At 44.5% G+C, this 16421-nt stretch overlaps 1 protein-coding gene across 4 annotated transcripts in view; it reads right to left on the bottom strand.

The window, feature by feature from the left end:
* TMEM94 (transmembrane protein 94) overlaps positions 1 to 16421 on the bottom strand; it is a 264228-nt gene that overhangs the window by 113834 nt on the left and 133973 nt on the right. For 3 of the 4 annotated variants that reach the window (XR_011025302.1, XM_068263428.1, XM_068263426.1), the window contains exon 19: positions 12727 to 12902. Coding sequence is in view for 3 of the 4 variants with exons in the window: in XM_068263428.1 (XP_068119529.1) it covers positions 12727 to 12902 (176 nt within the window). In the remaining variant the exon portion in view is untranslated. The remainder of the gene's footprint in view (positions 1 to 12726; positions 12903 to 16421) is intronic. The other variant, XM_068263427.1, reaches the window with a different exon arrangement.

Here is a 16421-nt window from a genome sequence, read left to right as displayed (position 1 = left end):
AGAATGTGCATCCCACATCAGGCTACTACTGGTAGGGGACATATCTAATAATGGGGCAGGGGGATATCAGGCTACTATAATGGGGGGGGGGGGGGAGGCACATCTATCTACTATACTAGAGGGGGGGGGGAGGAAAACTATACTGGAGGAAAAGAGGGGGGAGCAAATCTGGCTACTAAACTGGAGGGGTTCTTGGGGCCATCTGACTACTATACTGGGGGCCCCCAGGTTACTTTTGCCCCAGGGCCCCATTGTAGCTTGTACCAGCCCTGTGTCTTCCCCCCCCCCCCCCCCTGCAGTGGATCATGCTCCTTTCTCAAAAGTCTGCACTACTTTGGGATCCCTCTTTAGCATGTCTATCGCAGTCTTATATCTATGACTCCTGCAGCGGTGCTACTAGAGGATGTCCAAGTAATGAGACTGCGACAGGCAGTAAAGAAGAACTCTGGTGGGGCAGAACAGTGAGCAAAACAACCACAGGTTGCTCTCAACTTGCTGGTGGGGGGAGGGGGGCAGGAATCAGGCATATATGCCACTCCACTCTAGCAGTGGGGGAAAGGGGGGGGGCAAGGGACAGTGTCCCCCCTTGCTCTGCAGTCCACGTAAAAAAAACTAGATTAGGTTCCCCCAGTATAGCTAGCCAGGTATAGTTGCCCCCAGTATAGCTAGCCATGTATAGATGCCACCAGTATAGGAAGCTAGGTAAAGGTGCCCTCAGTATAGGTAGCCTGGTATATGTGCCCCTAGTATAAGTTAGCCAGGAATAGGTACTCCCAGTATAGGTAGCAAGGTGTAGGTGACCCCAGTATAGTTAAAAGGTATAAGTGCCCCCAGCATAGGCAGCAGGTATAGATACCCCCAGTATACTGTAGGTAGCCGGTATAGGTGCCCCCAGTATAGGTAGCAGGTATAGGTGCCACTGCGGGGAGGTGGGCCAACATCATTCCACCCTCCTTCTCCAATGGCTCCCCTCCTGTCCCCCCTACAGAGCAAGCACAGTGGTGCGGTTTGTAATTAACTCATTTGCTCTCTCGCTCCATGCGATGCATCCTGTCCGGCAGCCAGCTACTCTCTGGCCGCCTGTTCTCTGTATGACGTGCGTAATCACGCGTCATGCAGGGAAACAGGAGGTAGAGAGGAGACGACTGCTGGAGGGGAGGCATCGCATGGCGCGAGCGAGCAGATGAGTTAATTACAAACCGCACCCCTGCGCCAGCTCTGCAGGGTGAACAGGAGGGGGGCCCATGGAAAGAGGAATAATGTTGGCCCCGTCCCCACCACCCTGACCACCTGGAGCAGCGCAAGGGGGCCCTGCAGCTGTTGGGGGGCCTTGGGGGCAATTGCCCCCTTTGCCTGAATGGCAGCACCAGCCCTGCATATACTTGGGGGGTACTTCTGCCTACCTATACGGGGGGGGGGGGTGTTGTCCTGGCTACTTATACTGGGAATGGCTCCTTCCGCCTACCTATACTTCTGGGGGTTACTTCTACCTACCTATAGAGGAGTCCTTCTGGCTACCTTTACAGGGGGGCTGCTTCTGCCTACCTATATGGGGAGGGGGTTCTTCTCGCTACCTATACTGGGGGTGAGTCCTTCTGCCAACCTAAACCTGGGGGGTGTACTTCTGCCTACCTGTACAGGGAGTCCGTCTGGCTACCTATACTGGTGGTGGGTCTTCTGCCTGCCTATACTAGGGGATCCTTCTGCCTACCTTCACTGGGGGCTAGAGGTTCCTTCTGTCTTCCTATTCTGGCTAACTTTTCTGGGGGGGGGGGGGGGGGGGTCCTTCTGGCTTCCCATACTGGGGGGTCCTTCTGGCTACCAATAATTAGGTGCTACTTCATGCTATTTATACTTGGGGCCCTCTGACTGCAAATACTGAGGGGGATACTTCTGACTACCTATATGGGGAGTATGCATGCAGTGTAACAAAAGTTTTTTTTTTTTTTAATTATTTGGGTGACACCAGAAGGCAAGACATTTAATAATCGAGTAGCTGTTAGTAGCCGTTATACCTGCAATAACACCACCAGTTACAAAGAAGGATATGAGGACTTTTCTGGGTACAATTGATTACTGTAGAGCATGGATCATCGACTGTTGAATTATGTGATCGCTGTATGACGCCATACACTTACAGTTAATGGGCATGTTAGAAAAGGTAGGTGTAATGATCGCTGCTGCAGCAGCTATTGCTGGAAGTAGTAGTGCTGCAGCTCAGGCAGTTCTGATCTATTTCCATGCAAGCTGCATAGCTTTGTCTGTCTTTCCCTGCTGTCAGCTTGTGACTGATTATCATTCACCTGTGTGGGAATCTGCATGTCTGCTCCCATTGGATGACCTCAGTATAAAGATCTGCTTCCTGCAGGGTTTCCTTGGGTTTTCATAGCTTCAGTGTAAGCCAGTCTTGCTGTCGCTTCAGCCCCGATCGTGTTTCTTGTTCTAAAGATACTTTGCTGGTTTTGCATCATATATTGGTTCATTGCCCATATATATGCATACCAGCACGTTTATTATTTTCCTTGTATTTGTGTTACGTTGATACATCAGTGTCGCTGATGTATACGTACACGAACTGTTTATATCCTGTGTGCAGTTAGTCAGCATTCCAGCACGTTTTGGTAGGTTGCGCGTACCGTGACCACCCGTGCTGAGGTAGTCACCCTGCTCCTGGTTACCGTTTGTGGATTGCATTCATCTCTGCGAGGAGATAACGAATCCTTCTGAATCCTGTCCTGTTACCGTTTGTGGATTGCGTTCATCTCTGCGAAGAGATAACGAATCCTTCTGAATCCTGTCCTGTTACCGTTTGTGGATTGCGTTCATCTCTGCGAGGAGATAACGAATCCTTCTGAATCCTGTCCTGTTACCGTTTGTGGATTGCGTTCATCTCTGCGAAGAGATAGCGAATCCTTCTGAGTCCTGTTCCCTGTATTACTTCAGTCCTAGTCAGCGTTCCTGCTTATGTCATATATCGGTTCATTGCCGATATATACATATGTTAGTCAGACGTTACAAATAGTTTCATTGATAGCTGTAATTGTAATACGCTAGGAAAACATACTTATTGTATATTTATCTGTGTTATGTTCATCTATCTTGATCCTGCTGTTTCCTGACTGTCCTGTCCTGTCTTTGTGAGGCACGCCATCGCCGCAGCGCATTGGCTGCCTCATTCCAGTCTGTCTGGTTTTGGACGCTTGCTGTCGCTAAGTAGCCGCTAGCTAGCAAGCGTTCATTCTGTCTACCTGTCCTGATCTCCTCCGTTCTGGTTTGTGCGCTCAGCGCTACTTTGCGCTGAGACGTTATAACGAAAGCATTGTTTGTGGCTGTCAGATCTGCACCGGCTCTGTGTGCCACAAACTTCTATTGGACTCAGTCCTCCCCTCCACTATACTAGGGATAGCCTGCTTCCTGGTGCTAGTGTGTGTACCTCCTCCACGCCAGCTCATGTGTTGCATGCTGACTGTGGAGAATACACCACCAAGCCTTACATTATGAAAACCCCATTACCAATCCCCATTGTGGGGTGGATTCCCAGAAAGTATGACACTGTTAATTATGGTTCCTGTTCCTTTAAGAAATTTGAAGAACTTAGCTCTGAAACAGAAAATGAGTTTTTCTCTGAATGTGCCAGGTTCCTGACCAATCCTGATCTCCAAGCGACTCCTGTTTCAACCTGGGCACTCCAACTAAGTTATATTTTGTTTAAAGGGGAATTATTCCAGTGGGCATTTGATGTTCTCAATCATTCCGATTTGAAAGAGAGACCGCTGGAATTTCTAGCGTTTGTGATCCATAACTGGTTGCGCATAGATCCATTGCCTTTTCCTCTTAATGAACTCCTGGCAGCAGGTCAATCAGCTACTCCTTCAATTGCTTGCAAAAATGTTCAGCAAGCAGAAAGTGTTACTGATAATTTTCCTGCAGCCTTGAATAAATCACCAAGAACAGCAGGGAAAACAGCAGGGTCTAAGGCCAAACGCAAACGTTCTAAGAAACGTGTCCGATCTGCAGAGTCGTTATCCTTAGCGACTGAGACCTATAATGAGATTCTGCCATTAACAGATAATGAAATGCAATTGTCTTTCAGGGGAGTTAAATGGACTTATGAAACTACTAATGAACTTTCCTCCCTGGCTAGGGAAAATAAAGATTTTTGTTTAAAAGAATTATCTGAGTATGATTATGAGGAGATATTACAGAGTATTGAACAAATCAACTTATTTGTGAAGCAAGGAAAGTTTGCATACACTACAGTTCAGCACTTGCTACAGGTATTGGAGATTCTTAGGAATAAGGAATCTGCCAATCACCTGCTAATTAACCCAATATATGTCCCTGCTACAATCATATCTGCAAACCATGATCTGCCTGTTAAGTATGCTTGGAACCCTCCATTTGAGAAAGGAGAGATGGAAGCTCTGGTCAATGAATGGAAGAATGATTCAAGTTCATTTTGTCAATTTTACAGTGCAAAAAGTGAATTAGTATTGAATGCATGCATTAAGTCTGCCTATAACCTAATAAAAACTGGTGTGTGTGGGTATGACTTTGTGGCTCCATTGATTGATGTGTGGGAACTGATTTTGGATGATTTTTATGTGACTCCGAATTCGCAAATTTGGCGTTCTGACCCGCCTGCTTCAGCACCTTTGGCTGATTCAGCAGGTGATTCGGAGCTCTTTTTGTGTGAAATTGAAGTTCCTGCAATTCCACCCTGTACCATGGATAACTCAGTGTTACTTACCAGTAAAACAGAAGCCACTGATACATTCTTAACCTTGCCCTGCGCAAATTTCTCAGCAGAGAATCCAGAGGTCCTGCTGACTTCCGAGTCCAGCCTAGCCAGTACTCATGACTCTTTGTTCAGTGAAACAGACACCAGAAAAATCTTGCCTGTCTCTGCAAACACTTCTGCAGAAATTACCTGTGTTAATAAAGTTCAACTCCTGTCTGATCCAGCAGATGCCAATAGATGCACTACATCAGTTTCCGAGTCCCAGCAATCCTGTCTAGAAACCTCAGAACCCCAGCATCTGAATTTTCCAATTTTACAAATGAATGGTGATTCAGATGCGCAAACATTGTGTCTTGATCTTCCTGTTTCTACACCTCGCTCTAGTTTCGTGAATAGCTCAGAGCATCTGCTCTGTGAACCTGAAATCGCAGAATTATTACCTTGTTCAGAAAATGTTCCAATAAATTTGCACTGTACCATGAATTGTGCAGTAGATCTCTCCAATGAAACTCAGGTCACAGAATCATTATGCTGTCCAGCAGGTGCTTCCATGGTTTTGCCCTGCAATATGGACTGTTCAGTGATCCTGTCCAGTGAAGCTGTGGTTGCAGAGTCTTATGCTTCACCCAGTACTTTGGATATTTCAAACCCTCTAGCAGAAGGGTCTGAGGCACTGCTTACCTCAGTTGGTGTTGCAGTAATATTCACTTGTCTAGCAGCTGTTTTGGAATTACAGTCTGCTCTAATAAAACTTGGTGAATTTCTGCCCAGCAAAGCAGAAGCCATTGAAATATTGTCCTCGTCAGCAATTGTGTTAGATACCTTGCCCTGTACACAGTCTGATTTAACCAATGTTGAGTCCCTCTCCAGTGTTGTAACAGCCGAGGAACTCCAGCCCTGTCCTCTGAATGTTTCAGAAGTCTTGCCCTGTAACATGGATAATTCTGATTCTCTGGTCAAAATAATAGAAAGCTCAGAATTTCAGTCCGGTCTGATGAGTGTTCCTGAAACCCAGCCCTGTATCCTGAAAGATTCTGGTTCTCTGGCCGCTGTGGCAGAGGTTCCAGAGTCCCCTTCCTGTCCAGGGAATTCCTCAGTTTTGCCTAGTCCAGTGGGGGCTGCTGCAATACTGACTTGTTCTGCAGCGCCTCATGAGCTCCAATCCAGTGTATTAAATGAGTCTCTGTCCAGCCCAGAGGTAGTTGTGGAGTCACTATCTGGTTCAGTGCATACATCAGAAGATTGGTCCTGTCTTGTTAGTGCCCCTGAATCTGATTTGTTACTGACTTTGCTGGAATCAGCGACATCTAAGTCTGATCCAGCATTCTCGTGTAAAAGTCCAGTAGTTGCGAAGTTTAGTCATGATGATTTTTTTTTGGCCAGTCCTGGTTTTGGTCCTGTCTTGGCTGACCCTGAGGCTCACAGTTCCTTGACATGCCCAGAGGTTTCTCTTGTGCCGGTGTGCCCAGATGTTCTTTGTGTGCCAGAATGCCCAAGTGTGTCTAAGGTGTTAGCGTGCTCTGATGCTTCCTTAGTGGGAACATGTTCTGTTGTTGCCAGTCTGCCTGCATGCCCAGAGATGGTTCTGGTCCCTGAAAGCCCTGATATTGATGTTTGTCCTTGTGGCCCTGACTCGGGAATTGCCCTAGGTTCCATAGGGGTTCTTGATAGTCCTCCATGTGAGCCTAAGGGGCGTTCTGACCTATGGGGATCTCTTTGGAGCTTCAAGGTGTTCTGGGAGGTCTCTGAGAAAACTTGTCCTGGTGCCTTGGACTGGTTCAACAGTGGGTTTTGTGTTGGTAAAGACAGTACCGGTGGGCATTGCAAAGGCGTTTCTGAACGGTTCCTGGAAGGCGGTGGGTATCGCTCAGGGAATTTCGGAGGGCTTTCTTCTGGAAATCATGGTTCTGATGGGTGTCACACTGGGGCTTGTAGTACTGATGGGCATGGTTCTGTAGGTTCTGGTTCTGATGGGTCCAGTCTTGTGGGGACTGATTCTGGAATTCGGTCTTGCCGGGCTGTCCCGGTCATCATGAATTATCAGTCAGACTGTTTTGTTGGGAATTTCAGTTTTGAAAAGCGTCTGGAATCCGCTTTTAAGGGCGGGGGTACTGTAATGATCGCTGCTGCAGCAGCTATTGCTGGAAGTAGTAGTGCTGCAGCTCAGGCAGTTCTGATCTATTTCCATGCAAGCTGCATAGCTTTGTCTGTCTTTCCCTGCTGTCAGCTTGTGACTGATTATCATTCACCTGTGTGGGAATCTGCATGTCTGCTCCCATTGGATGACCTCAGTATAAAGATCTGCTTCCTGCAGGGTTTCCTTGGGTTTTCATAGCTTCAGTGTAAGCCAGTCTTGCTGTCGCTTCAGCCCCGATCGTGTTTCTTGTTCTAAAGATACTTTGCTGGTTTTGCATCATATATTGGTTCATTGCCCATATATATGCATACCAGCACGTTTATTATTTTCCTTGTATTTGTGTTACGTTGATACATCAGTGTCGCTGATGTATACGTACACGAACTGTTTATATCCTGTGTGCAGTTAGTCAGCATTCCAGGACGTTTTGGTAGGTTGCGCGTACCGTGACCACCCGTGCTGAGGTAGTTACCCTGCTCCTGGTTACCGTTTGTGGATTGCGTTCATCTCTGCGAGGAGATAACGAATCCTTCTGAATCCTGTCCTGTTACCGTTTGTGGATTGCGTTCATCTCTGCGAAGAGATAACGAATCCTTCTGAATCCTGTCCTGTTACCGTTTGTGGATTGCGTTCATCTCTGCGAGGAGATAACGAATCCTTCTGAATCCTGTCCTGTTACCGTTTGTGGATTGCGTTCATCTCTGCGAAGAGATAGCGAATCCTTCTGAGTCCTGTTCCCTGTATTACTCCAGTCCTAGTCAGCGTTCCTGCTTATGTCATATATCGGTTCATTGCCGATATATACATATGTTAGTCAGACGTTACAAATAGTTTCATTGATAGCTGTAATTGTAATACGCTAGGAAAACATACTTATTGTATATTTATCTGTGTTATGTTCATCTATCTTGATCCTGCTGTTTCCTGACTGTCCTGTCCTGTCTTTGTGAGGCACGCCATCGCCGCAGCGCATTGGCTGCCTCATTCCAGTCTGTCTGGTTTTGGACGCTTGCTGTCGCTAAGTAGCCGCTAGCTAGCAAGCGTTCATTCTGTCTACCTTTCCTGATCTCCTCAGTTCTGGTTTGTGCGCTCAGCGCTACTTTGCGCTGAGACGTTATAACGAAAGCATTGTTTGTGGCTGTCAGATCTGCACCGGCTCTGTGTGCCACAAACTCCTATTGGACTCAGTCCTCCCCTCCACTATACTAGGGATAGCCTGTTTCCTGGTGCTAGTGTGTGTACCTCCTCCACGCCAGCTCATGCGTTGCATGCTGACTGTGGAGAATACACCACCAAGCCTTAAAGTAGGGTAGACTAACATTGATGGGGTATTTTAACACACCAAACCATCCCATCTAATGACAGATTGCAGAGACGGGTGCATAACTGTGGGTTTTCTGGCAGAAGTGGAGAGACAAGATGAGGCATTTAGCCTACTACTCCGCACCACTAGATGCCGTCACCAACGTATTGCCACACTGTGTACAAGCAGTTCTATCTCCCGGTAAGCCTTTAGACTGTACCACAGATAATATGCTAGCTAGTTGCTAAATGTACCCCATGCAGTCTATGCGCTGCTATTGCAGGAAGAGATGGTACTGTTAATGCCTGCCAGCCACCTATGCTGCACAGCCACTTTGCTTGGACAACCACACATCACTGTCCAACGCTGCACCACCCTGAACCCTGCAACTTTGTTATCTTTGCAATCTGATGATCTGTCCTCACATAACTGTTTTGAGGATGCCCACCGTAGTTTTCTCTCCCGTCCAGACCTCCAGAGTGAGCCTCCACAGGAGGGAAAAGTGGTCTTGGTGGACTGCCCTGCAAGCAGAGGTGAGAATTTAGAAAACTTAGTTGCATATGCAGTAGTGACGCTGGAAAAGCTCCCTTCTACGCTTTCAGCTCAAGCTGCAGAACTCAACGCTCTTACTAGAGCCTGTCTGCTGCACAGGAAACAATCCCTCACTGTCTATACTGACGCCTTTTCAACCATGCATACATTTGCAGCCTAGTGGCACCAGCAGCCTGTCCATCACAAAGAGTTGCTTTCATAATTCATGGAAGCTATTCAGGCTCCCAAGAAACTGGCTATTTGTAAGTGTACAGCATATAAGAATGTACAGCGGTTAAACTAGCTGCAACCACAGCACCCTCTGTTGACCTGCAGTCTAAAAGAACAGCCTGAAAGCACTCTACATTCCACTGACTTACTAAGCTCCCAGGACCAAGCACCAAGCAAGAGCTTGTTAAGTGGGTGAAGGGAGGAGCTATACAAACAAAGACTGGTTTATGGGTGATGGGTACAAGACCTTGTATACCCCTTATTTTGTTCAGATTATTTGCAATTGTGACACATGGGCTTTTATATGTGTCAACAGGAGGAATGGTGGCTATAATTGAACAGAGGTACTTTGCATTGAGTATTCAATCCCTTTTAGAAAAAGTTTTTGTGCCCAATGCACTATCTATGCTACAAATAATGTTGCTAAAGGGCTACGTCCATGCTAGGGCCAGACACCTGCAGGCTCTTACCCTTTCCATAGCATTGCACTTGACTACATTGAGCTGACCCCATCTGAAGGGAAAAGGTATGCCCTGGTAATTTTGGATTGGATCAGTGACAATGGCAGCCATTTTGTGAATGAAGTGATAACTCAAGTCACAACCACACTGCAGATAGATGTCAGACATCATTGTGCATACCATCCACAAGCAGCAGGGAGTGTGTAGAGAGAACAAATGGTACAATTAAGAACAAACTGAGCAAAGCTACTAAAGAGACAAACAAAATGTGGGTTAGGTGTTTACCTGCAGTACTGTTAAGCATCAGAATAACACCTAGTAGGAAGAAATTGTCACCTTATGAAATTTTGTTTGGCAGGCAGCACAGACTCCCAGACTTTGACATAAAATGGAAAACCCCCAGACGCCTGGGAACTAGCAGACTACCTGAAACAGGCCTGCAAGCATTGGGCGCAATATTCAGGGCCAGTTCACACTAAAAAAGTAGAACAAGGAGATGAACTAGCTCCAGGAGACTGGATTTGGATAAAGGTAAACAAAAGGATGCAGTGGTCTTCTCCGAGGTGGGAGGGCCCTTATCAAGTACTTATCAGTACCCCTACTGCTGTCAGAATAGCTGAAAGATCAACCCACATAAGTCATTGTAAGAAGGCACATATGTGCACGTCGTGCACGCGCGCAGCGGAAATGTGTGTGCGAGGCAGGCGCATATGCAGTGACAGACCTAGCCCGTTTTTAAACGGGCTTAGGTCCACTAGTGTAACTATAATGTCTTATGAGTCTTTCAAAACATTAATGAGTGAAAAGATGTACAGGACCAAAAAAGAAGCACCTAAGGGGAGTTTGGACCCACATGTATATATTGATGCAATAGGGGTCCCAAGAGGTGTGTCAGATGAGTTCAAGGCTAGGAACCAAATTGCTGCATGATTTGAATTAATTTTCCTTTGGCCAACAGTTAATAAAAATGTGGACTGGATTAATTATATCTACTATAATCAGCAGAGATTTGTCAACTATACCAGAGATGCTATAGAAGGTTTAGCAGAACAACTGAAAGCTACTTCCTTAACAGCATTGCAAAACAGAATAGCTCTTGACATGTTACTAGCAGAGACAGGAGGGGTATGTCACCTGTTTGATGATCAAAAGCAAAAATCAGTAACCCTGTGCATGCTAAATCGCCATAAATTATTGGCTATGAGAGACAATTATTGGATTAAAAAAAACTTGACTCTCTTATACCGAAAGGTCTGAATAGGGACTATGATTTGACCACTTTAATTTGATTAATATGTATTGTAATTTATTATACATTTGTCTCCACTGGGGGGTGCCATTTGGATGCAGCGGCGGCGATGGTAATTATAATCTATAGTTTTTCTGTTTTGCCTATTGGCATATGTTTATATTTTTGCCTATGAGCATGTGTTTATATATTGCCCATATCTGATATTACTGATAGTAATGTACTTTGCAGCCATTTTGATTCTTGTGTGATTAAGCACACGATCGCCGGGTGCAGATCTATGTGATAGAGCAGACGCTGTTGGCGCTTCCCTTATTGGTGGGTATGTTCATGTTGATCCGCTTCTGTTTATTTAGCTTTAAAGAAAACCTGTACTGAAAATTAAAAGTCAAAATAAGCATACACAAGTCATACTTACCTTCCATGTAGTCTACTCCTCAGTGTCTTTCTCCTGTCCCGCGTCCTGTTTGTTCACTGTGATCAAGGGAATTTTCCGTCCTCCATTTTGAAAATGACCATTACCCATAACAGCTTTCTGGTCAGCACACAGTTAAACTGTAACATCGCCCACTTGAGCCATAGGGAAACATGGACATTACCTGGTACATCAGTTTTCCTCTCAGCTATAACTGACAGCAACTGATATTTTACTGACAGCAACTGATATATTTCAGATCTGACAAAATGTTGTCAGAAATAGAAGGGATTATTGTCAGAAGAAAATGGTGAGCTTCTGAAAGGAACTGATGGCAAGGTAACTATGTAATGTTTATTTGAAGTTACCTCATGTGTTTATTTTAAATATTTTTACTCAGTACAGGTTCTCTTTAAGTATATTTCTGCGGGTTGCAGCCTTTGAGACCGGCGGACGCCGTCGGCGCTTCTCTAATAGGCAGGGGCGTTTGTTTGGATCCACCCCTTTGTTGCATCAGAATGTAGGCGGAGGCCGCGGCAACCAAATGAGCGAACGGTGTCGGCGCTCCCCAGATTGGCTGATAGCGCAGACACACGCCCCCATTCCCCCACTGCGCACTCCCTGTTGTGGCGGACGTTGTCGGCGTGAGCAAGATTGGATCACCGCTCTCTCCTGTATCTACAATTGGTCGGCGTTGCTGCATATTTCAGATATGGACGGTATGTACCTTGCCTGCTGATTGGTCCAACACACATATAGGGCAATCTTGATTGGATAACATTTTTGTGAGGACACTGTGAGCCGTTTTTTATGATTTCCCGGTGTTTTTCACAGGAACATTACTGGTGAGCGTTCTCTTATAAACTATGGGTGTGCTCAAACTATACTATGTTCCTTCAAAGGTGATATTTTGGTTCATTTGTGCCTAATGCTGCTGCTGCATCCTAGGCATCCTCCGATTGGTGGACAGTATCTCATACATATGTATTTATGGTAATGACAGTTCTCTATGTGGTCCATTTGCTCTCTATATAAATGTGGTTTTTAGCATGTGATGTTTAATGTGGGTCTGTGATGGTTTGACAAAGGACCAAGCAGTCCAAAACGCCTGTGTGTCACCACCTTACACTTACCCACAGAACCTTTTATCATGTTTTAATGGGGATTGATAATAAAGATGGACTATTGATGGTGCAGATCGTATGCAGAGTATCGGCAGCAGGAGTATAACAAAAAGTGACTTCCCTCCGTGAGCTCTCCCAATGATCGATCTTCTCTAAACATCGCCAACTCTATGATTAGAGTGCACTCTATGTGATGAGAGAGTGTGGTGTAGTCAAGGAGACAGGGTTGCTTGGAGAAGATAGATCGTCAGGGGAGCCCGTGGAGGAGAGTTACTTGTCTTATGCCCCCACTGCTGAAAGTCTGTGGTTCTGCCATGGACCCAGATTTTGGCCTCTATGGCTGTTATAGTGATCCCTATGCCACTTTTATCACTAACCTTACTCACCAAAAAATTAGTATTTTGTACGGATATTTAATATAATTAAGAATCTAACATCTACCATGTAACTCATACCAGGGTCCTGTAAAAATGCATTTAAAAGCAGAAAATATATGAACGACACACTATAATTTAGCCCATAATCAGTTCTTACCTTGCTTCTAAGTTCATCATCCATGGAAAAATATACAAATCGGATGCAAGCATTAACTACGCCATCTATAAGACGTACAATATCCAGACGGGCCTGATACTGTGAGGACACCATACCCATAAAGATCTGACCACTTAGTGCTTGTGTAAAATCTTCTGCGACTTCACCAATACCTTCTGGGTTGAAATAATAATAAAAAACAGAGAGATAGGAAAAAAAGACAATGAAGCATAAAGTAAAATGGGAGAAAAATCAAGAATAGCAGGATAACATGTTTAAAAAGAAATGATGTGAAAATAAACAGTATATAAAACCTTTAGATTGTAAGTTCACAAGGGCGGCACTCTCTCACCCTTTTGTGTCTTGGAAATTTTTACACATTTTATTCATGTACATTTTGACACTAATTATGAATATTGGTTTTTGTACAAATTCTGTAGTTTGTGTCAATAATATATTTTGTTTATTGGTGTATACCATTGTCTGTATTATTATGTACCCCATGTTTGTTTATTACTTTGTACAGTACCACGGAATATGCACTTAATACATTAATAATAATAATAATAATAAATTACAGACAAGAGGAAAGACACACACTCTGAGTCACAATTCCTGAAAGCGCAAAATACAAAAATAACAGACACTGCAAAGAATGCATGTATCAGAGCTCTATAAAATAATGTAAAACAGTACATACACATTTATAGAAAAGCAATAAACAATGCTTCCGCAAAAGTATTAAATGAGAATCTACATATGGGGAAAATAGTTGTCATTGTCTCAGTAAATTTCAATATTTACTGCTGCGCTACCCATGCATATCTGGAATAAAAGATACAAACTCCACATAGGGTAATAATGCTCAGTTAAGTTTCACTCAAAACACCCAGGTGTCTGTGATGGATAGTGCCAATCTCCTGTGTGAGACCACATCCCCTCTGTCTACATGCTCACCAGATGCAGACCACCTCAGCCCTCAGGTGGCTCCTTGCTTGTACCCGAACTGTCCTGTAATGTAAACAATCTCCACATAATAATAATACTGCTGGAACTACAGGGGTTGGATAAAATAGTGGAAACACCTAACATTTTGGCATCATAATCTTTGAACATGTTTTATGCAATCAAAACTTGACATATGGTACATTTTTTTTTGTTTATTATTTTTGTTATTTGATATGTTTAATTAAAATTAAAAAATTTTTTTACAGATATTTAAACAAAAGTTAGTTATAATTTATAAAAATGGCAGATCTCTCAGACTTTCAAAGAGGCCAAATTGTTGGTGCTCATATGGCAGGCGCTACTGTAACAGAAACTGCCCAAATGATTGGCATTTCAAGAGGTACTGTCTCAAAAGTAATGACTGCCTTTGAAAGAGAAGGAAAAAAACGTCCTCAGCATAGCAAAGTTGTGGCCGAAAGTCGAAGTTGTCTGAGAAAGACCGTCGGACTCTAAATCGAATTGTTAGAAAAGCTCGCAAGACTACTGCACCTAAAATCACTGCAGAGCTGAACCCAGTTTCCACAAAAACTGTTCGCCGGGAGTTGCACAAATCTGGATTCCACGGAAGAACTGCAATTAGAAAGTCCAAAAGTTACACTTACTGGTAACTGAATTTCCATGTAGTACCACAAGATGGGGGCTGGAGATTACTTCCCCTTCCTGAAAGGGACAGGAAATGCAGTAAGGCTTTGAAAGCACGTCACACCATGCAGACCGCAGTGTATTTTCCGATTACCTTGTCATATTGCATGTGTACATACTTAATCTCTACTTTACTCACCATTCCGGGCGGGTATTCGTAGACCCATCATGTGGTACTACATGGAAATTCAGTTACCGGTAAGTGTAACTTTGGATTTCCATTAGTCCCACATCATGGGGGCTGGAGAAGACTTCCAGATTACTACCGCCTCAGGGCAGGACCACAGCGGACAGAACCTTCCTTCCGAAAGCCATGTTTTGATTCGACTACAGATCTAGGCGATAATGCTTTATAAAAGTATGAAAAGAAGACCATGTGGCGGCTTTGCAAATTTGAGAAACTGAAGCGGATGCCTTTTCTGCCCAAGAGGAGGATACTGCTCTCGTAGAATGTGCCTTCGAACCTACTAGAGGCACAAAGTTTGAACTAGTATAAGCTAATGAAATTGTTTGAGTCAACAAATAGCTTAAAGTGGGTTTAGAAGCTTTAAAGGACAACTGTTGTAAGAGGGATATGGAGGCTACCATATTTATTTCCTTTTAAGTAATACTAGTTGCCTGGCAGCCCCTGCTGATTCTCTACCTCTAATACTTTTAGCCATGGACCCTGAACAAGCATGCAGCAGATCAGGTGTTTCTGAAACAAATATGGCAGCCTCCATATACTTCTCACTACAGTTGTCCTTTAAACCCTTTCCTTGCACCTTGAAATTGTAAAAGAAGGTTACTGTCCTTCCTCCAATCTTTATTCCTATCTAGATAGGTTAACAAACCTCTCCTAACATCCAGTGTGGAAAACTTCTCCTCACCTGGAGTTTTAGGATTTGAACAAAAAGACAGCAAGACAATTTCTTGCTCAACATGAAAAGAAGATACCACTTTTGGCAAAAACTCTGGAGGAAGTTTAAAGACTACCTTCTGTTCCTAAATAGTCATATACGGAGGAGAAATACATAACGCCTGTATTTCTCCTATCCGTCTAGCTGACGTAATTGCAATAAGGAAGCACATTTTCCAGGAAAGGTATTTCAGGGGAATGCCTTGTAAAGGCTCAAACAGTTCACCAGTTAACATGTTTCAGACTAAATTTAAATCCCAGGGAGCCATTGTTTTTGGCTCGACAGCCGATTTTCGCTTAATGGCTCTAACAAAATGCTTAATTAGCAGATCCACCGCTATGGAAACGTCAAAAAATACTGATAACGCGGCAATATGGACCTTGAGCATACTCAACTTCAGGCCCATATCAAACCCGTTTTGCAAAAAATCCAGAACAGTGGGAATTGATAACTTCTCAATAAACCCTTGTTTATAAACCTACAAAACGATTTCCAAATATGAAGATAAATGTCAGAAGTGACTTGCTTCCTGGATTGAAGCAGAGTCTCAATTACCTTCCCTGAAACTTCTTTCCTTTGAAGGATTAGCCTTTCAATAGCTAGGCCGTCAGAGCCAATTGCTCTGGATTTGGGTGATTGGCTGGTCCCTGACTCAACAGGTCCTGACTCACAGGCAGCTTTCACGGTTTCGCAATCGATAACGACAGGAGCATCGAGAACCAAGCCCTTTGGGGGTCACTAGTATGACCTGAGCCCGATCGGATATGATCTTTTGAATCACTCAGCCTATCAGGTTTAGTGGTGGAAATGCAAATCCGTTTTCCATCCCCCAATCCTGCAAGAACGCTTCCAACGCATCTGGTTGACCCATCGGGTCTAGCGAGAAGAACCGTGGAAGCTGCGAGTTCTTGTGAGTTGCGAAGAGGTCTACTGATGGGTAACCCCATCTGTTCCAGATTTGGCTGAAGACTCTAGGGTTCAGACTCCACTCCCCCTGCCTCAGACTTAGTCGACTTAGAAAATCGGCCAACTGATTTTCTTTTCCTTTCAGATGGACTGCCTTTAGCGACCTCACTGTCTTTTCTGCCTAGGTGTAATGAGCGCAGCCGCGGCGGACTGCATCGCCACCGCGGCTGCCTCTGGGTC

This window comes from Hyperolius riggenbachi, chromosome 12, assembly GCF_040937935.1.
Source record: "Hyperolius riggenbachi isolate aHypRig1 chromosome 12, aHypRig1.pri, whole genome shotgun sequence".
In the NCBI taxonomy this organism is placed as follows: Eukaryota; Metazoa; Chordata; class Amphibia; order Anura; family Hyperoliidae; genus Hyperolius; species Hyperolius riggenbachi.
Note: the sequence above shows the minus strand (reverse complement) of the source record. Positions and strands in the feature narration are given on the sequence as shown.